This window comes from Tetrao urogallus (assembly GCF_951394365.1).
Source record: "Tetrao urogallus genome assembly, chromosome: 1".
In the NCBI taxonomy this organism is placed as follows: domain Eukaryota; kingdom Metazoa; phylum Chordata; class Aves; order Galliformes; family Phasianidae; genus Tetrao; species Tetrao urogallus.
Genome location: NC_136813.1, coordinates 120,285,467 through 120,307,390, shown reverse-complemented (window position 1 = coordinate 120,307,390; position 21,924 = coordinate 120,285,467). Strand labels below are relative to the sequence as shown.

The window sequence follows — 21,924 nt, the reverse complement described above, 5'->3', positions numbered from 1 at the left end:
TTTCACTGCTTCACTGTTATTACCGTAAAGCTGCAGTGAAAGCAAAGGCATGCCATTCATTTCCTGATGATGGATTGGATCCACTAATGAAAAGTCCCAGCCCCAGGCTTCCATGGAAGCATGAAGCCCATTCCTGCCTTCAGGAATGATGAATGGATGGCAGGGGAGCCAGTCTCTTGCCTCCAGAGGGAAGAAGTTAAACAAGGTGAGTGACAGTGCCTTTCCTCGCATATCATTATGCTGCTCTACAGGCAAAAGAGGCAGACAAGGGAGGTGAAATAGCCCTACTGTGTTCTTTGGGAATTATGCTGAAGCTGGGAAGGTGCTGTGTTTCCTGTAGCCTCCAGGAACTGCCCCAGGTCCCAAAGTGTTGCAGGGATGTGCAAGTGTGTACACAGGGGCATGCACACACATGCACCCAGGAAAAGGTCCGTTATCATCTTCACATAGGCTCTCATCAACACTTCCATTACAGCGTAGTACACTGGTAAGAGCAAAAGATTTACCAGTAAGCTTAGCCCATTTAATATTTGAATCCATGTATCTGCAATGTGATTCTGTCTGTCTGTTGCCAAAATAGTGTATTTAAAAAAACCCTAGTATTTAAATTATTTTTATATATTAAAATTATATATTTAAATTATATGCGTATGTACTGGGCACTGCTTCTATGCCAAGCTGTGCAATTTGTAATAGACTAAGATTTTGGAAGGGGGAAAGAAGGAGAGAAGAATAAATCCTTAGATTTTGACTTTTCAAAAATGAGTGTTGGATACTGGAGATGCGAATGCACATGCTGGAAAAAAACTCTGGAATCATTCAAGAACGATGTTAAAAAAGAAAAAAATCATAGAATCACTGAATGTCCTGGATTGAAAAGGACCATAATGAGTATCTAGTTTCAGCTCCACTACTATGTGCAGAGTTGCCAGCTACTAGACTAGGCTGCCCCGAGCCACATCCAGCCTGGCTTTCTATACCTCCAGGGATGGAGCATCCACAACGTCCTTGGGCAACCTGTTCCAGTGTGTCACCACCCTCTGTGTGAAAAATATCCTCCTAGTATCTAACCTAAACCTCCCCTGTCTTAGTTTAGAACCATTCCCCCTTGACCTATCACCATCCATCCTCATAAACAGTCATACCCCTCCTGTTTTTGTGCTCCCTTCAAATAGTGGAAGGCCACAATGAAGTCTCCCCGGAGCCTTCTCTTCTCCAGTCTATACAACTCCAGTTCCCTCACCCTTTCCTCACAAAAGTGAATATATATATATATATATATAAATATATTAAAAATATACATTTTAGACATCAAGAACTGGGAAATCTGCTCAAAAATTTTCAGTTCTTTGTTTTCCATACTCCACTGTAGGCCAGCTGTTATTTCATGCATGCCACAATTCATTTCCCACAAAATCACCCCAAGCGAGTCAATATTTTCTATGCAAAACTTGAACTGCATTACAATTAATTATTGGTTAGGCTCTCCCCTATGCAAATGATTGAAAGTCACATGCCTTCAAATAAATTTACTCTCAAAAAAAAAAGTGTCTGGCATAGACAAGTAGTACTCTCGAGGTATGATTTTTTGAAAAAAAATTGTGACCACAGCTAGTTTAAAAGCTTTCTTCCCATCCCCGGCTTCCTCATGCTCTCTCTCACCTGCCTCCTCTCTAACCTGTCTTCTTAGTTGTACTGACGAATCCTAAACCTGAGTAATGTTAAAAAATATATAATAAAACCCCTGAAGGGACATATCCACTTCTTCAACATGTATACTACAGTGGTGACATATCATTGAAGAAAATGGTGCCAGAGTCAGGAATTCCTACAACAAACTAGGTCAGAAAAAGAAAATCTGTCCATAAACTGAAGTCTTACCCATATATGATTTGCCACATAAATACTAATTTCTCTTTTTTTTTTTTTTTTTATCTCAGAACACAGTTGTATGGGGACTGCTGAATCACAGCCTAAACCTCTGATTAATCACCTGAGGCGAGCAATGAATCAGCCATGGGAGCATAGATGAAGGCAATCCACCTGTGCTGCCGGAAGGGGTGGAGCCTGGCTCCACCTCTCCTAGACCTAGACATAAAGTGAGTGTTCTTCTTTCCTGCTCTGGTATAATGACTACAAAAGCCAAGCTCTCAAATATACTATATCACTTGTATATTCATTGATTATACATTTGGTGAGCCAGCCAGGTCAAATATACTTTGTATCATGGCCTTTCTGTGCAATTTCTATAAATGGGTCAGGGAGGAGAACATCATCTTCTTAGATAAAATGATAAAATGATCCCCGGACAGATCCCAGGGTTTCTGGGATCTCCTTATTACCAATAAGCAACTATAGTTGAGAAATGTGGTCCCCTGTGTACTATGGGGAATATTTCCCCATTCCATATGACAGAATACTTTCAAGGATTAGACAGAGACATCCTAACTACAAAATAAAGGCAGTTAGCTGCATCCACAGTGGCATGGCTTCTGTTAAATGCCTTAAATCAAGCTGAGATAAGATTGAACACCTTAGAAAGTGAAAATCAGCTACTAAAAGATTGTATTGAAAAACTGGAACATGAACTTAATGTATTAACAGGGAAAAGACCAACATGACATTCCCTAGGTCAGGTCTGCAGTATGTCAATAGATAATAACCATACCTCTGAAGTAACAGAACTGGTTGAACAGGAAAACAAAAACTCTAAGTCAGATCTAGAGGCTCCACTTACAGCAGATTCCATGGAACTCTTTCCTATTATAACCCAAAAGACAAAGAAAGTACAAGATAGACCAGCAGGGGTGTCCCCTGGCCAATGGCCCCCTGCCCAAATGTACTTACACATAATGTCTAGGCCATATACACCAACAGAACTAATGGATATGGTGCAGAGATTTTGGCAGGGGCCAAAAGAGAGTGTACCCACATGGTTACTTAGATTATGGGATTCAGGGGCAGAAAGTGTCATGGTTAATGGGCCAGAAGTATCAAAGTTGACCACCATGATGATACACCCTGCTGTCAGGCAGAGACTGTACGCTGCTGTTCAGTATAGCAACGAGAACCATTCAATAATAGACTGGTTAATAGCAGCATGCCGCATGGTTTGGCCGAACAAATCAGATATTCCATTAAATACAGGATTATGGCCCTCCATGGAGGACCTTCAAAATCATATTCGTGAATTGGGCATAAGAGAAGCGATATACGAGGACTCGTTTGATAGCCCAGATATGGTAAAGTTTTCAGCAGGTATGCAAGATTTAATCTTACAGCAGGCCCCTTCTCACCTATATGGGACCTTAGTTTCTCTATTAAACCCTCTGGTGGTTTTGGAGGCTGTGGTTCAACAGGTCGCCCAGTTAGTAGCTGATCTGGGGGAGACAGAGCGTCTGCGTACTAGGTGCAATATTTGAATAATAGAAGAAGCAGAGGTGCTTCCAGTAGTTAAAACCAAGAGGACACCTGTGTGGAATCCTCAGTCAGGGCCTGTAAGGGTCTCGTGAAAACAAATGTTTAACGATCTTATTCGGGCTGGGGTCCAATTTGCAAAGATCGACCGCCAGCCCAATCATATCCCCCTTAAGCTGTGGAGACAGCTGAAGGACAATCAGAGATTCCAAAACTACCCTAAGAAACCAAGGGTAAGAGTTATCGGAAGAATACCAACAACAACGTGGAACGTAGAAGATTTCATTGCACCCAATAGAAAAAAGAAGTCCCCTCAGGTGTCTTGGACTACAATGCCCAAGCTACCTGAAACAAAAGACTTGACTTTGGCCCAGTTCATGGCATGATGAGGAATGTTAGTCCCCCTAGGGTCTCCAGATGGGACCAGAGGCCCTATGTAGAGTTGACAATATACCAGTCCCAGAAAAATGTCCAGAGAGTTATAGCACTTGTTGATTCTGGAGAAGTGACATCAATTATCTACGGAGATCTGAACAAATTTGATGGAGACAGACTGATAGTTTTAGGGGACAGACTATTCCTGTCACCCAAATATAGTTAAAATTAGGGGTTGGGCGTCTCCCACCCCGGCAGTATAAGGTATCTATTGCCCCAGTCCAGGAATACATCCTGGGCATAGATATTCTATGGGGTCCGGTACTCCCGACAACCGTGGGAGAGCTCAGACTTTGACAGAGATGCATCAGTATCTGGGTGGTGTAGGCAATATTAAGAGGCCATGCGAAACATGGGCCTATTTGCCTGCCGAAACTGCACCGGATTACTAACATAAGACAGGATAGACTCCCAAGTGGGCAGGATGAAATATCAAAAATGGTGCAGGAATTAGAAAAAGTGGGCATTATAAGACCTGCACACAGCCTATATAAGTCCCCCATATTGCCAGCGTGAAAGTTGGATGGTCCCCATATGGCCAGTATGAAAGTTGAATGACAGTAGATTACAGGGAGTCAAATAAGGTCACACCGCCAATTCATGCGGCCGTACCCAATATTGCCTCCCTAATGGACACATCAAGTAGGGGAGATAAAAACCTACCATTGTGTCCTAGATTCAGCAAACGCATTCTTCAGTATCCTAATTGCTCAGGAATCACAAGATCAGTTTGCGTTTACATGGGGAGGCAGGCAGTGGACCTTTCAGGTCCTGCCACAGGGGTACGTGCATTCACCAACATATTGTCATAATCTAGTGGCACATGACCTGGCTGATTGGAAAAAAACTGATGATGTCAACTTATATAATTACACTGATGATCTCCTGCTTACATCCGACTCACTGGAGGCAATAGGACAGGCAGCAGGTTCATTAACGGCCTATTTGCAACAGAGGAGATGGGCTATAAATCCCCAAAAGGTCCAAGGTCTGGGCCTGTCCGTAAAATTCCTGGGGCTGGTTTGGTCAGGAAAGACCAAAGTACTACCCAGTGCTGTCATAGATAAGGTTCAGGTGTTCCCAGTCCCTACAACACCAAAGCAGCTGCAAGAGTTTCGAGGTATATTGGGTTATTGGCATTCCTTTATACCTCAGTTTGCACAGCTGCTAAGGCCTCTGTACAGACTCAAAAAAAAAAAAAAAAAAAAAAAAAAATGGGGGCAGCTATGGAGCTGGGGGAAAACAGAACAGGACACTTCCCAACAGGTGAAACTGGCAGTTAAACAAGCCCAGGCATTGGGTATATTTGATCCTACCCTCCCAGCCGACTTGGATGTTCATGTTACTCAAGATGGCTTTGGCTGGGGCCTGTGGCAATGCCAGAGTTCTGTTCAGACCCCCATTGGTTTCTGGTCTCAGGTATGGCATGGAGCAGAAGATAGATACAGTATGGTCGAAAAACATTTATTGGCTGCCTACTCTGCATTACAGGCAGTAGAGCCGATAACTCAAATGGCTGAAGTAATAGTTAAGACCACTCTGCCAATTCAGGGGTGGGTGAAGATCTGACCCACCTTCCTAAGACAAGGGTGTCCCAAGCACAAACAGTGGCATGATGGGTTGCCTACCTCAGCCAAAGGAGCTGTCTTCATCACCCTTGAAAGACGAACTCCAGAAGATCCTAGGCCCAGTGATGTGTCACAGATGCACCAAAATAAATACTGGTCACTCCACCAGAGAAGAGCCCTGTTCAGGAGGGAAAGTATCCTATCCCTGAAGATGCCTGGTACACACATGAGTCCAGCAAGGCCAACCCAAGCAAGTGGAGAGCAATAGCATACCATCCTTCCACTGAGACAATCTGGTTTGACAAGGGGGATGGTCAGAGCAGCCAATGGGCAGAACTGCGAGCCGTGTGGTTGATTATAACCAAGGAACCCAACCCGGTGATGGTATCCTGAACATCTGCACAGATAGTTGGGCTGCGTACCGGGGGCTCACTCTTTGGATTGCACAGACTCTCACAAATGGACTATCCATGCCCGGATCATTTGCCATTGGCAATCTGCTGCCCATGCCTGGCCAATCTGCCACTGGCCGATATGCCAATCTAACCCACTGGTTACATCAGAAGCTACGGCATGCAGGGCAGAAGACAATGTGGGCAGCTGCTAAAGCATGGGGACTGCCCATACAGCTACCGGACATCATCCAGGCATGCTGGGATTGCACGGTTGCTCTAAGATGAGACCGAGATCGTTGCCTGAAACAACAGCCCATCTTGCTAGAGGACACAACCCTCTCCAGCGATGGCAGGTTGATTACATTGGGCCCATTCCTTGGCTTGAGGGGGCGAGATACGCCCTGACCTGCGTTAACACTGCCAGTAGGCTACTGCAGGCCTATCCAGTACCGAAAGCAAACCAGGCATATACCATCAAGACACTCACTAAACTGATGTCTGCCTACGGGACACCTCAAGTCATCCAGAGCAACCAAGGGGCTCATTTTCCTGGTGCAACGATACAGAGCTGGGCAGAAGAAAATAACATCGAATGGTGATTCTACCTGCCACATAATCCAACGGGGGCAGGCCTCACTGAATGTTATAACAGTATTCTTAAGGCTGCCCTGAAGACAGACTCCCAGTCCCTGCAGGGATGCATTAAAAGACTGTATGAAACCTTGCAGGACCTGAATGAAAGACCCTGAGATGGCAGACCCAGTGCCCTGAGAATGTTGCAGACAACATGGGTCTTAGGATCCAAATTATGGGCACTGATCATCAGGTAAGACCCCAGCTTTGTAATGGAAATAATCTTCTGCTCCCTGACCCTGAGAATTTAGATCCAGGTACCCATAGAGTAAAGACCTTGGAAGGTGCAGGTAGGACCCAAGTGGTGTGGCCTACTTGCACCTTGCAGAATATTATTGGAGGCTGAAGGCTCAGTATTACGTAGGTACATAGGTCTACTGATATTGTGGTCAACACTCCGATCTTAATTGCTGAAGGGACCCCCATCATGTCCCTATTGCAGATCAGGACACCCCTTTTGGTGCCTGATATAATTATGCAGCCTCAGACATCCGTCCAGAAGGTGTGGTACAGGCAGCCAGGACATGCCCCAGTACAAGCTGAAGTGTTGACCCAGGATAGAAATACAGCCTGTATCTTGCCCTGGAGAGCAGACCTTCCCCTCCTGGTACCTCTGAAACATCTGTATTACTCCCCATGAGTCTTTGAGCCTTCAGGATCACTGGAAGTAACAAAATGCCAACAGCGGGTTCCAGTGCTACTGTCAGATCACATGCAACACCCAGTGATGGTCTACATAGGACTGATAGACATAGGACTGCAGGACAGACCTGCACCTTACGACTGCACATCTCCAGTAACATCATCGAGCACTGGCCCATAGAAGAATATCAATGTTCACCAATCGTCACTCATCTTGAATCTTACCAATATGCGTCACAATGAAAATTGTATAAGCGTTGCGGTATATCGGATCTCTGTATTAGGAAAAGCTTAGCCTTTAGTCAACCTGATCATTGGCTCATGCTGTGAAGGGGTGGAGTGCGTGGGAACTGCTCAATCATGGCCCGAACCTCTGATTAATCACCCCAAGGTGAGCAACGATTCAGCCACAGGAGCACAGGTGAAGGCAATCCATCTGCGCTGCTGGAAAGGGTGGAGCCTGGCTCCACCTCTCCTAGACCCATTTAAGAGCTGACTACCAGTAGGGAAGGATCTCTTCTGGAAAATCTGGTCCACTAGAGTGTCCCACACAAGCCCAGGGTAGGGTGAGTGTTCTTTTTTCCTGCTCTAGTATAATGACTACAAAAGCTATGCTCTCAGGTATACTGTATCATCTCTATATTCATTGACTGTACAACAGTTAGTTCAGTAATGAAACAAGTATTTCATTATTATTGAGGTAAATTTTCCAGAACACTGATATTTCCACCTGCAGTTTTGAAAACTGTACACTTATTTCAGAAACACTGCTAGAGTATAGATAAAATTCCAGTCACTACAATAGAATCAGGAATAAGACAAAACATTTCTGTACACCTCACTGTTTCATTCCCGTAGTTACTTGTGTCCAAATTTTTCTGGACTTAGAATATTTTCTCCTCTTGAAGGAATTTCCAGGGTAGGATGCAATCATTTATTGAAACTATCTGGGACATCTGGGTGGAATTACTGCTCAGCAGCAGCACTGGGGCCGCTGTGCATCCAAAGATCCTAAAGATTTCTACCATGTAAGTTCCTGACAGCCTATATGTGCATATTCTGTCTAGACAGTCCCAGACAGAAATGTATTATTGCTAAATCCAGATCTACAGAGAGCACACAAAATGGAGAAAGATGGAAGCCAAGAAAGCCTCCTGGCAGAAATCAGCCCCACTTGGAATAATTTGACAGCAGATTGAGAATTTTTTTAATTAAGGTTTGCAGGAGAGAAATTAACTGTGAGAGAACCTCAGCTATGCTGCAGGTGATTCTCAGGGAAAAAAAAATAAAATTCCAAATGATTCTATACACAGAAAGCAATGAAAGGAGTTTTTTGTCCAAAGTGTTGCTAAAGCAGAAGATGAAGTTCAAGACTATCCAGTAAGGAATAAATATGAGGGTACTTGTGAAAATATTTGATAAAGCAGCACAAGAGCCCTGAATCAAACCCCTAGTACTGAAAGGCATTTCTACCATTAATGTTTGTGCATGCATCTGCAAATGTTATAAAATTTTTGGGGAACACTTGACACCATTGGTAGGATGTAGGAAGAAGTTCAGAGCCAAGACAAGGCATTTATTTTTACAAAAAATTTCCTTTCCTGTGTATTTCTTCTAACATGTAACACACATCTCTAGTGATTCTGAGGGAGAGTGTTCACCAAAGACCAAGAGAGAACTTATGAATTGATTCTTTTAGCCAGAAATTAGATGGAAAAAGATGCCACAAAAACTATTTAATGAAGTTAACTTTTAGTTGAAGCTCTTGTTTGAAACTATTATTTAACAATTTTTTTTGCTGCTATCTCCAATAATATCTGAAGCCTAATCTGCCTAAACTACAGATTCTAGCAGCCAGAGATGCATTTTCTTAAAAAAGTACTAAGTTTTTTTTGGTTTTTTTTTTGGTTTTTTTTTTTTTGAATCTATGGTCGAATGAAAAAAACACTGAATGAAGACTAGAATCCCCTAGAGAACAGAAGATTTGAAATTCACTTAACTGTAAGACTGTGTTTTTCCCCATCCTCTTGACTCTTTAAAATAACTATTAAACACAGTAAAATGGGTTTGTTTAAGGAGATGATCTGTATGGTGGGAGGCAATCATTCAGTTTCCAAATTTTATGTATTCAAAAACCTGGCAAAAAAGTTTTGGATAAAAATATAGGACTTTAGTTTTAACAACAATTTAAAATAGCAAAAGATAAAACTTTATCCTGTGAAGAAATAAAATGAAAACAAATTACTCACTGAATCTCACAGATTTACTAATGTTATCATTTGCATTCCAATAAGTTTTCAGAATACAGCTGGGAGAGCAGATTATGAGATACTGGTGGATTATAAACTAAAAAAGCTATTGCACTCTTTACGAAGAAATAATAGAAGCTTATTAAGTAGATATGAGGACTGAGACCGAAATTAAGGCAGAGTACCTACCAACTGTGTAAGCAAAAAAAGTGATACTGGCTAGTCAGAAACACTGTAATCAAATTCTCTACTTTCTTATGGAAAAATACAAAGCTTTAAGGGCTTCCACAGAGAATTTCTGGATTAGTGTAAATACTTTGTAGAATGTTCTTTATGGATAAGGAGAACTTTTACTGGAAAGCTAGGCACGAAGAGAATATGATATGTGGAATTATAAAAATAATAATCCATACAATTTTTCAGATGTAGTGGTAGCAGTCTTTACGCAGTGTTTGAAAAGATTGTTGCTAATTACATTATTCCGTTGATATCTGAATTTGACTGTTACATTCTTCGCCTACAAAAATCTACATACCTATGAATCCATGCAGTAACCAGGCATTTACTCAAGATAGACACTAATACAATAGCAGGAAAGCAATGCGTGTCTCATCACTTAGCTTTGAGAACTCATGCAATACAACCTATAAACATTCAGTGTCTCTCTTGCTAAACCAATCAAACCCTGACAATCAAAAATGTCACTAGATCTCTAAATCTGGCAAACTCAAAATTCACAACAGGTAGCTCAGATTGGCAGTTTGACTAGATGATCTTGTAGGTCTTCTCCAACCTTGTGATTCTATGATTCTACTTGAGGATAAGTCAACACTACTCTGTACCAACAAAGATTACCTATGAGGAATGGAGTTCATTTTCCCAACAGAAACATTTCAGCTCGCTATGTGAAATTGCATAAAAGGAATAAATAATTCATTCAGTTACGCATGTCATTCTTTTTCGCTCATAAGAAACTCTAAAAATGAATAACCTATTTAAAGTGCATGACCCCTTCTTTCAGACTGGCAGGAGGTTTAACTTCTTTCTTCCTTTTTTTCATATATTTTTAATGGCCCTTAGCACCTATTGATACTCTTCCAGCTTTTCCCTGATGCAAATGAGAACTTTGCCCAGGTTCATAGATACTTAGAGAAAACATGAGGTCACTGGTATTTTCTTTCTTTCCTAATCTTCAATATTCACAAAATAGTTTTCATAAATTTCTATCTCATCTAGTTTAATAGAATTTGAAGTTCAGACACTTTATTCTTTTTATAAATTATTAATTTATAACCAATATTTCTTGAAAGATTTCCTGCTCTTCGTATTCATATAGGTGAGCTTCACTATAGCCTCTGAATTCATTTCATGTAATAGATTTCTGTTTGGGAATACAAGAAAAACTGTTCAGAGCAGAAGCTGTGGAGCAAGATAAGCAGCATGAGAACCAAGGACACCTGTAGAAGAAGGACTGGCTCACAGCTCTGATTGGATAAGTGCCCACATGAATGGTTAAAGAGTGCTTGTAGAATACTCTGTTGACATGTAAAGGTGAATGGGAAAGTTGTAAAGATGGATGAGAAAACTAAAAAAAAAAAAAAAAAAAAAAAAAGGAAACTTGTGAATGTCTCGTGAGAACTTGTAATAAGGGTTTGGATCATTCACATCTGAGTCCGTGCACCAGACACTGCATTTTGGTGGCAATTTATCACTACTGTCAGATGGACACCATATAACGGATAGTTGTACAATTTTCCATAAAAGACAGGAAATAAATTCCCATGAATTTCCATAAATTCCTTTTTATACACGTTGGATAACTTGAGGCAGTCATTCTTAAGACTATCCTACTACTGCAGGCTTAAGATAATAAGAGATCTATAAAATTTTATTTTTAATTTTTTAAATTTAAATTGCCAGTTCTTAAGACATCTGAGACTGTGACAAATGAAAAGGCAAAAACAAACAAACAAACATATACTTAAATGCTGCTTATAAGTGCAATTAGATGTATTTTTTTTCATAATTTCAAGTGCACTATTTCTCCAAGACAATAATACAGAGTAGCAGCCATCACTTTCTCTGTATTGCATTAAAAACATTTGTTTTTCTGTTCTCTGTGCTTACTATGGACACTCAAATGTTTCTCACTTTAGAAAACTCCTTTATGTGGGTGTTTACAGGGAATAATTCTTACATTATGCTCTGTTCATAATCTTGGCATCTTGTTTTTGTACACTATTGGAGACAAGTGTGTCAGGGATCAAAATGTCCTGGCCAAAGTGATTTTGTGTTGGAACAAAGGATTCTGACAGAGAACATAACTGGTTGGCTACATGACTAGAACTATGGTCCACATGACAGTTTTAAGGAAAGAGGCAGTTGTGGCTAGAGCCTCTTATCTTGTTTTGGTAGGGAGTTCACCTTGCTATTTTCTGCAAGAACTTGTTTTTGGAAGCACATGTTAGGCTCTGCATCATGCGCTGGTCATACAGATATGGTGTACATGTGAAAAAAACCCTGCAGACCCTGGAGAGAATGAAAGCAGGGGGGAGGCTGCATTGGATTAGAAAGAAAAGTACACCTTGAAGCAGGGGACACTCTACTAGCACTATCTCTTGAATCTACTGCAGGCATGTTCCTTCTCTTTCTCCTACTTGGTATTTCACCGATCTCTCGAGGGTCAGTAAGTAAAATGCTTACTTTGCTTGCTTCTGCTCCTGAGGCGCCTGTCTATTGTATCCAAACATACCCTTAAACAACAGGTTACTAAATCAAACAAAGGCATGATTTATCCTAATGCAACATTTTTTACAGAGATAGTTGGGTGCTTCATATAGAAAAAGTCTTAATAAAGGCTACGTCTCTTAATTAGATGACAAGTGCACAAAAAATTCCTACTGAAATTAAGATGTGAAGAGAGTTTAAAAAGAAAGCTTAGCAGAACTGTAAACGCTCAATTGCAGCAGCTGTTTTCTTCTCCCTGCAGTATCCAGCCATATGCACATCCAAATGCCTACAAATATTTGTATGCATGTATATAAAAGTTTATAGGATTTGTTCTGGTTTTTCTAGTGTATAGGATTTGTTGTTTCATTTCCTGTCAAAGTATATTGATGTCAGCTCTAAAGATATCAGTTGAATTAGAGCCTATCACTCAATTCCAATAAGAAATTTAAATTATTAAGTGTTAAGTTTCAACACCACACAGGCACTAAGAAACTTATTCTGTAACTAGATGATACAGACTTCTAGCTGTCTGTAAAACTGTGCAATCCAAGGGGTGGGCACTTACGCCTTCAGAGGCAGCTTTGTGTAAGTCCTAATGTAGATATGCACATCGTTTGAATCTGGCTTCTGAAAACCTTATCAGAGGAGTAAAGAGTCCCAGTGGTAATGAGGGTCTTAGTGCTCTGAAAGTAACCTGAGGCCTGGGGATTATGTTCATCAGAAAGCAGGAATCTGGACTTCCCCATTATTACAGTACAAGCCTACTGGTTTGAAATTCAATTTCAGAACCAATAAATAATACCAAGCTCTTGCCAAAATGGACAGCAGGAACCATTTCCTATAGGACTGGTGAAGACTTCTAAATGCAGAGCTGTAAGTAAATCATCAAACTCCATTCACAGGCCTGCAAGCAGCAGAATAATTGAAGATAATTTCTACATTGATTTACGTGTCATGAGCAGAAATCTGTTTTTTAAAGAACACAGACAGCAGCACTCATGTGAGCCCTGGAATAAAAAGTCCCATGGTTGGAGGGGAAACTCCCTACAACTGTATATGAAAAGTGGTGCCCTTGTCTGAAGAATCTAACAGTCCATTTAATTGAAGTATGATGTGATAAAAATGTCTATTCATAAATAAACCGGATTCATGAGGGATAATGGAATGGACCTTGAAAAAGAGAGGTCACGAGGGTTAATTAGATCACACAGACACTGGGAAGGGTAAAGAACTATAACACTGGAGGAAGCAAGGTCCTATCTCCTTACTCCCTCCTGGAAAGTCTCTTCTATTAAACCTGGCGCAAAAGACAAAGTCAAGTTTGAGTGAAAGCTGTCACAGTACTTCCAGTTCTACCTAGTGATTTAATGCAGATGAACTACGAGGTGAACATAGTCCATGGTGGAAATAAGCCTTTGTTGCAGAGTTCTTTGGAACTGTAAAAAGATGTTGGACTTGAAGTGAAAAAAAGGTTACAGCAAGATGCACTCAGATTTTTACTTCAGACGTTCTCAGCAGAGGCTTGGAAAGGAGCTGGATGAACTTCTGTCAGAATTACTGTTAGAACTCACAAGCATTTTTGAACATAGTTCTACTTCCATTTGATTATTGCTTTTTCCCAAGCTTAAAGTTGTGTTCTCCTCCTTTTCCTAATAAAGAATTCCTTGTTTAAAGTTTCAGCATCTTTGTGAATATTAGAGATACATCTGCTAAAGACATTCAGGGAAAAATTGCGGTGTTCCCATAATTCTGTACAGAACAGTTATTTATCAAGAAATGCTTTTTACTCTTGTTACCCACCTGTCATAAGAGGACCCTCTCCAGGTTCCCATACATCAGTGCTATCTCAGAAGAATTCTGCTGTAATTCAATAGACTAAGCATGAAATCAGCTTGAACACTATTGCAGGAATAGTCATTGCTCTCAAAGAGAAAGCAAACCCTCATAAAATAAGCAGTAGCCACTGACATCCAGTGAATAAAAGAATCAAAGGGTAAACCTGATGCATGACAGTTTTCCATTTAAAATGCATTTCTATTAAATAAGCAATCAAGCAGTCAGGTAGAGAAAAGCAAAAATCTCCTAATTGTAATACTGTGAAGACCCCCTTCATGAACGATGTTATTCAGAAGGTAGAAAACAACAGTTGCTTCAGCAGAGAGAAAAGATCATAACATTACTATTCTTCATGCATTAGCAACAGGGTATTATTATACTGCCTAGCTACCATAGTGTCGTCTTTTCTCTCTGCAGCCTCAGGAGAGCTGGTGAAAATCATATGAGTGTTTGAAAGAGACTCACTACTTTCAGTCTGCTGATTGTGTATATAAGACTTTGACACATTGTTCTCTGCTTTGAAACCTGGCTTTCAGAAAAGATATAAATACTTACTGCAAATCTGTGAAGTGTAAGGCTGACCTACTGGGTCAGCCGGCCCAATATTGATTGATTCATTATACATATATCTCTCTTCCAAAACATTAGTCAAGACTGATTAGGTTTAGCACTAAGGCAAGCATTTGAGAGGGTTGTTCAACCCCAATCTGAGTCAACCACATACCATGATGTGGTTACATTTTATAAAAAGTAAATATTGTACATTTGGCTAATAATTGAATAATGATGACTTAAGAGAGAAACAGAGTAATTTAAACCTACAGGAAAATTTGTATTTTGAGGAACAGTGGTGCCATAATTACCACAAAAATTGACTGACCAACATTTGAATGTACCTCTGAAATTAGGGAATGCATCACAGGCCTTTAATTTCAAGTTCTTGCTGTTCCAGACTATATACAGTGTCACATATTTTCTCTTTGGAGATGAAGATGCATCCACAAAGAGCCATGGTGAAAGAAACCATGATTTGCTAAGGTATTAATCGGAACAGACTGCCACAGTTGTGGGAATGCTGTATAAGAAGCTGATCTTAACTACAGTCCTGTCAAAGAGGAAACACTTATCTCTAATAAAATTAAAACACCATTTCTTCAGAACTCCCCTTTTCTTACTCTATCATTCCTTTAAAATTTCTGTATACTAAATAGATGAAGCAGATCTACCCATTTTGGTTTTTGTGGTGAAGATTGTTGGAAGAATTAAAAAGAAAACCAGGCAAACCAGTAAGAACAGTTTGGAGTCCAATTACTTACACTGAACATCACACTAAACAGGATCCAAGATGCTGCAACACAATCCAGACCTGAGACAAATAAAGTTCAGAATACTATAGGTGTATCTTTTCTTTAAAAAATGGCACACAGTGATATCAGCTGCTATGATTTAAGAAGAGAGTATTCAACTGTAGGAACTGAGAACTGACAGATGCTAAGTCAAGATTGAGATCAGAATGGTACACTACAAAGAATTCTCAGAATTCCTTATACACTAGGTTGAAACAATTTTCCATACATAAGAAAAATATAGTTTAAAGTAGGAGGGAAGAAATATATTACATAGAATAACTGAAACTCCCATGTTTTTATTTACATTGCTATACCCTATAAATAATATTTTAGCTAATACATTTTTCCATCAACTGCTGCAAAAAGCATTATTGTATACATAACCTTAATCTTTACAGTGACTGTATCTTCTCCACTTCAAGCTTTACATCATGATAAGTATGTATTGGCACTTGGAGTTTAGAAAGTAATCATGCTATAGACTATGTAGGCTGTTAGATATTAGGAAGTATTAGCAGAAGGAAATAGAAATGGAAACATGAAAAATGACTATAAGAGAGCATCTAGAGGACAACAAAGATGATGAAAGGTCCAGAGACCTAGAGGTCTCATATGAGGAGAGACCAAGATACTTTGGTTTGCTCAGCCTAATCAAGAAGAGACTGTGGTGTTTACAACTTCCTCACAAGGGGAGTGAAGAGGCAGGTGCTCTTCAGTGACAGCAACAGGACCTGAGGGTGCCAAGAAAGCGGTCATGGCAGTGAACTTGCTGAAGTTCAAAACGCACTTAGAAACACTGTTTGAATTTTGGGTAGTCCTGTGTAGAGCCTGGAGTTGGACTTGATGATTCCTTTGGGTCCTTTCTAACTTAGAATATTCTATGACTCCAGCACTTAATCAGAGTGAGGTAATTTTACATTGATAAAAATACAACAAAACGCAGTCTTCTCTTTAAAGTGATGAGCTCCTATCCAGTATTTCAGTTCGTACAGAGATGTTATCTGCAGGTGTTTCAAGATGCTCATTAAGTATGCTTTTTGTCTGAGAAAGATAGCCAACTTTTTGTGATATCAGTAACCTCAGCATAGTCACTTCATCTCTCATTTAGTGATGAAGGTTACATAGAACCAGACGCATAATTCATTATAAATTCAATTTGCTGCTTTCTTGCTTGCCATAAATCATTAGAGGTGCCCTGATAAAGGACAAGAGAGAAGGATGGATGTTATTCCAAGGCAAATTTGGACAGGACAGATGGAAGTCTTTCACCCCCTTGAGAGGGCTGCAGTGCTGGAGATGATACTATGGAATATCCTTCCTCACAAATTTCAAGTTTGCAAGTCACTTGATCTAGCTTTCAAATCAGCCTTGGTGTGATCATGGATTAAGTTCAGGGACCTCCGGAGGTCCCTATTCAAAACTTATTCATTCTAGAATCACATAATTAAAAGTCTGTTTAACATACTGTAGTCTTCACAAAACCTGCTCTCTTCAGGAAGGTTCATAAGACTCCTAGGGAGTGTCCTATCCTACCTGTCTCCAGGTCAACACTGGTATTAGCTGTTAGGAAAATGACAAATTCGTTAACTACAAAAATTAGTAAAAATCAAGCCTGGGTATATGTTTAAGAGCATCAAGCATAGATTAAAAAAAAATAATCACAGGTAGATTTTATAGCTCTTTTTAAATTACATTACAAAGATTAAGGGGAACTAGAGTTGATAAAGGCACACCTACAAGACATCTACAGTAGATAAAGTCTTTTCTACTATAAATCAATACTTAAATTATGTTTATTACAGACATATCTCTAGAATTCAGCACTTATTAGAATTGCAACTTGTATTTTCCACTTTTTAAGTCAGGTATATCTGTTAGAAAATAATTTAAAATTTCCCTCTCAAAAAATGTCTCATTTTTTGAGTTGGCATCTGAGTTGGGCAAGCAAAAATTAAATTAATATAACTCAAGCCTCAGTTTGCACTTTAGTATCTACGCATCTGTTCTATAAATCCACTTAAAATTTTTGTTTGAAATTTTTCTGCATAAAAATTTAGAACTCTTACTGTATTCTCATTTGGAGAAGCTCTCCCCATTCATCATTGCATTTCTTAATTTATAATAAAAAATGACTTGTCTCCTGTATCCCCAAAGAAAGGCATACTAGCCAGAGCAAAATACTTGTACTAATAGGAACATAGGAATCAATGAAATTGTCAGCAAATATTGCAATGCTTCTCTTTATCGTTCTTTCTTTTTTATTTTTTAATTTTACATTTTTAAAACCATGAAAACATTCTAAGACCAATCATACAACTATTACTCCTTTAGAATAACACCCTTAGCAAGGACCTCAAAGAGTCACAGTCTGTGCCAAGAGTGACCATAATAAATACACAGTTTCTAGCACTGGTATATAATCACTTGGACACCAGTAACCTTGAACAGTAGCAAGGAACTGAAGGAACAGATAATTCTACAAGTGCCATATAGAGTCCTCCACTATAGGCATCTTGGGTTAAAGAACAGCCTTTCATCTGCATTCTCACTGAGTAAAGGTGAAAGAGTTAAAAAGATGTACACTGTTTCAGGTTGTCTTAAAAATTAGATTTAAAAGGCCAATTAATTTAGGGGTATGAATACTGGTACAACATACTCCATAAGATACAATGTATTGGAAAAATATCACACTAAACAAAATTTTTATATAAGGGCAAATAAATGGTGTTTGTGTTCATCAGATTCTGAATGTAAGTTTGTGAACTTACACGGTGCTTCCATAACCAGAAAAAAAAAAAAAAAGAAAAAAGAAAAAAAGAGTATAGTCTAATCAATCTGAAAAATTACAATATTTTTTCAAAATATGAGGTCAATAGGCAATTTTTAGACATGTTGTAACAGCAATCATTTCCCTCCTCCCTGCCACAATACAGAGATGTAAAAAAAACAGTCCAGATGCAGAAAGGAAAGTGTGGTAATTTCTCAAGTATATAAATTATAAAGCTCTAATTTTACCCAGAAAATAAAAACCATATTTATTTTACAGGTAACTGTCAAACTTGCAGTCAAGCAAAGAAAAAACAAAAGAAAGAAAAATCAACACTGAGAACAGAGAATCAATTGCGTGTCTGGACCATTTTTTCTTTCCCACAGAATTTCTATGAAATCATATAATATAACATCGTAATGAGGGCAACAAGATATAAATGAAGATGAAGCAGATGTGCCTCTATTTTTAATTCAGCTAAGCTGCTGAGTCTGGTAAAACTTGAGAATTTCTTCATGGTTTAACATAAGATTTTTAAAATCTACTAAGAATGTACCAGGTATTGTAATCTAGTTTTGGGTTTACATAGTTCATCCAGTAGTCTGGCCTAGAAAAAGGTAGGTAAAAATTGTCAAAAAATATGTAAATTCTGCATGGAAATATTATGGCAAAAAGGGAAATTTCTGTTTCGAGGAAAGTTCTGTGAAATTGCAGAACTTCACTAGGATCTAACAGTCTCTCTTCCATTTGCCAATTCGAAACATCTTACAGTCCATAAAATTCAATTCTGCATGTCATAAATTTAATACTTCAGTTTATGATAAATGATATCGAAGCAGGGCTTCGATAATATTCAAAACATAATTATTATATTTTGCAAATGTTATTGCTTCTTGACATTACTAACACTAGCTCTTGCAGCTAGTCACTTTGGGGTAATTGTATAATAAAGACCAGTTGCAGTTTGATTAGTCAGAAATAAAAATTTTTTCTGAAGTAGAAAAAATATCAAGTAACAGATGTATTTTTTTCACTGTTTGCTAATATCAAAGTACATTTATTTTTTTATAATCTAATATTTCTAGTATACAACAAATATTGTGGGATTTTTTCCTTTTATTTGTTTTAATAGCTATGATGGAAGTTCCTTAAGAAGTGTGATCGTTTTGCTTTGCCAATATTTAAATCTAACTTCTCTGTTTGAAGAATGGCATAAATTTAAAAATTTAAATTCAAATAGCAAAAACACTGTGAACACATGGATGTTTTCATATAAATAAATTTGTAAAATCAGAATTAAAATAAATCAATTTCAAAACTGACTAATACTTTCACAAACTGCTTCTGGTTATTGACAACTTTGATCACAGTCCAATAAAAATTCATGAAAGTAATCAGAAATATTATATTTCTTTAGGATAACATGATATACAGAAAGAAAGCTATCATCAGAACTACAGAAAAGTAGGTAGAAATTTTGCTTATGTATCAATCAATCCAAGATGTCACATGCTGAAGTAACTACAGGAACTCTATTAATCTGTATCAGATAAGAACAGGGTTTCCTGTTGTCCTTATGTCCATATTACCTTATGAGGTCAATTGGCTGAAACTTGTAAAATACTCCATATCTTGCCCATTCTCGATACAGCAACTAAATAATAAAATAAAAACAGAACAAACAAAAAATTAAATTGAGATAACTGTTCTTGTTAGTTTTTATAGACATTGTCAAAAAGTTAAATAAATGGAGCAAAAACAAACAAACAAACAAAAAAAACAAACGAGCAAAACCCACACAGTTTTCTGAAATTCAGTACAAACTTTCACATACATTTTTTTAACAGCTGTAGAAGATTTCAATCATGCCATGAATTCAAGTTTGGGGTAAACAAGCCTTTTCTCCGTATGCCTACTTCCTCCACATCATATTTATTAGACTGTAATGTTAGAAACAAGTGTTTAAAAAGAAGGAAAAAAATTCCATAGCCTCATGAAAGTCTTTGGAAAGAAACAATTATACTACTACACTAAAATTCTTCTTTAATATAATTTATTTAATGCCTGGAATTATACCACAAGTAAGTACTGTACAGTGTTTTCAGCTAAAAGGTGAAGTGAGCCAAGAAGAGTTCAAAACTGGTAAGCTGATAAGATATACCAAGATGTAAGAAATGTGGCAAGACTTTTCTGCAACTATTGAAACCACTGTGTCCAGTGGACACTATATATAGCTCCTTCTCTCCTTATGCAGCCTCGGTCTTCTCTCCAGCCAGACACAAAGGCTGAATTCTCATATTTCTCACGTACCTGAAGTTTGTACCCCTGAACCTCTAGCTGGTAACTGAGGGAGTAAATCCTCCTCTGCTGTAAGGGCAGAGCAAGTATGAGATGGACTCATGAGACGGAATGAGACAAGTCTACGGGGCTGGATGGCATGCATCCCAGGGTCCTAAAACAGCTAGCTGATGTAGTTGCTGAGCTGCTCTCCACCATATTTGAAAAGTCTTGGCTGTTGGGCAAAGTCCCTAGGGACTGGAACAATGGAAATATCACTTCCATTAACAAGAAAGGGAGGAAGAAGGATCCGGGAAACTACAGGCCAGTGAGCCTCACCTCTGTGCCTGGGAAAACTGTGGAACAGATACTCCTAGAAGGCATGTTAAAGTACATAGGGATGAGCGGGTGAACCAAGAGCCAGAATGGCTTTCTCAAGTAAGTTCATGCCTGACCAGTCTGGTGGCCTTCTATGATGCAGTGACAACACTGGTGGACAAAGGGAAGGTAACCAGATTACCTGGACTTGTGCAAGGCCTTTGACATGGTTCCCTACCACACCCTTATCTCTAAATTGAAGATATACGGATTTGGGGATGGACTATTTGGTGGATAAGGAATTGGTTGGAAGGATGTAGACAGAGGGTTGTGGTGAATGGCACTATATCCAGGTGGAGACTGGTAACAAGCAGTGTACCCCAAAGATCTGTCTTGGGACCGCTGCTCATCAGTGTCTTCATCAACGGCATTGATGACAGGCTTGAGGGCATCGTCAGCAATTTTGCTGATGACGGTGCAGTTTACAGGTCAGAAGGACGCAAACCAGAGGGATATCGACAAACATAAAAGGGGGCCTGTGTGAATCTAATGAGGTTCAACATTGCAAAGAGTATTGCACTTGGGTCAGAGTAATCACAGATATGTGCACAGACTGGAAGAACTCCTTGTGAGTAGCCCTGCAGAGAAGATTCTGGGGGTTCTGGTGGATGAAAAGCTTAACACAAGCCAGCAGTGTGGTCTTGCAGCTCAGAAGGACAATGGTATCCTAGGCTCCATCAGAAGAGGGGTGACCAGCAGGGACAAGGAGGTGATTGACTCTCTCTACTCTGCACTCATAAAGCACTATCTGGTGTGCTAAATGAAATTAAAAAAAAAAAAAAAAAAATCTCGGTTTGGGACCTGAATACAGGAAAGATGTGAAACTCTTGGGATGGGTCCAGAAGAGGGCCACTAAGATGATGAGAGGGCTGGAACACCTCCCCTGCAAAGGCAGGCTGAGGGAGCTGGGCTTGTTCAGCCTAGAAAAGAGAAGGCTGAAAGAAGACCTCATTGCAGCCTGCCAGTATTTAAAAGGAGAGTGGAATCAACTTTTTACTTGGGTAGACAGTGATAAGACAAGGGGGAATGGTTTTAAGCTCAAGGAGAGAAGGTTCAGATTGGATGTCAGGGTGAAGCTCTGAGAGAGTGGTGAGGTGGAATGAACTGCCCAGAGAGGTTGTGGATGCTTCATCCCTGAAGTATGATAAGACTAGGTTGGATTGGGCACTGGGCAATCTGGTCTAGTACCAGATCTGGTGGCCCTGCCTGTGGCAGGTGGCCTGGATGATCTTTGGGGTCCAATCCAAC

At 39.4% G+C, this 21,924-nt stretch overlaps 1 protein-coding gene across 1 annotated transcript in view; it reads right to left on the bottom strand.

Moving 5' to 3' along the window:
• Positions 1–21,924, bottom strand: part of ANO2 (anoctamin 2) — a gene marked incomplete at its 3' end in the record, with an annotated part of 170,124 nt that overhangs the window by 99,644 nt on the left and 48,556 nt on the right. The window contains exon 8 of the mRNA XM_079543930.1: positions 19,611–19,675. Coding sequence (XP_079400056.1) covers positions 19,611–19,675 — 65 coding nt within the window. The remainder of the gene's footprint in view (positions 1–19,610; positions 19,676–21,924) is intronic.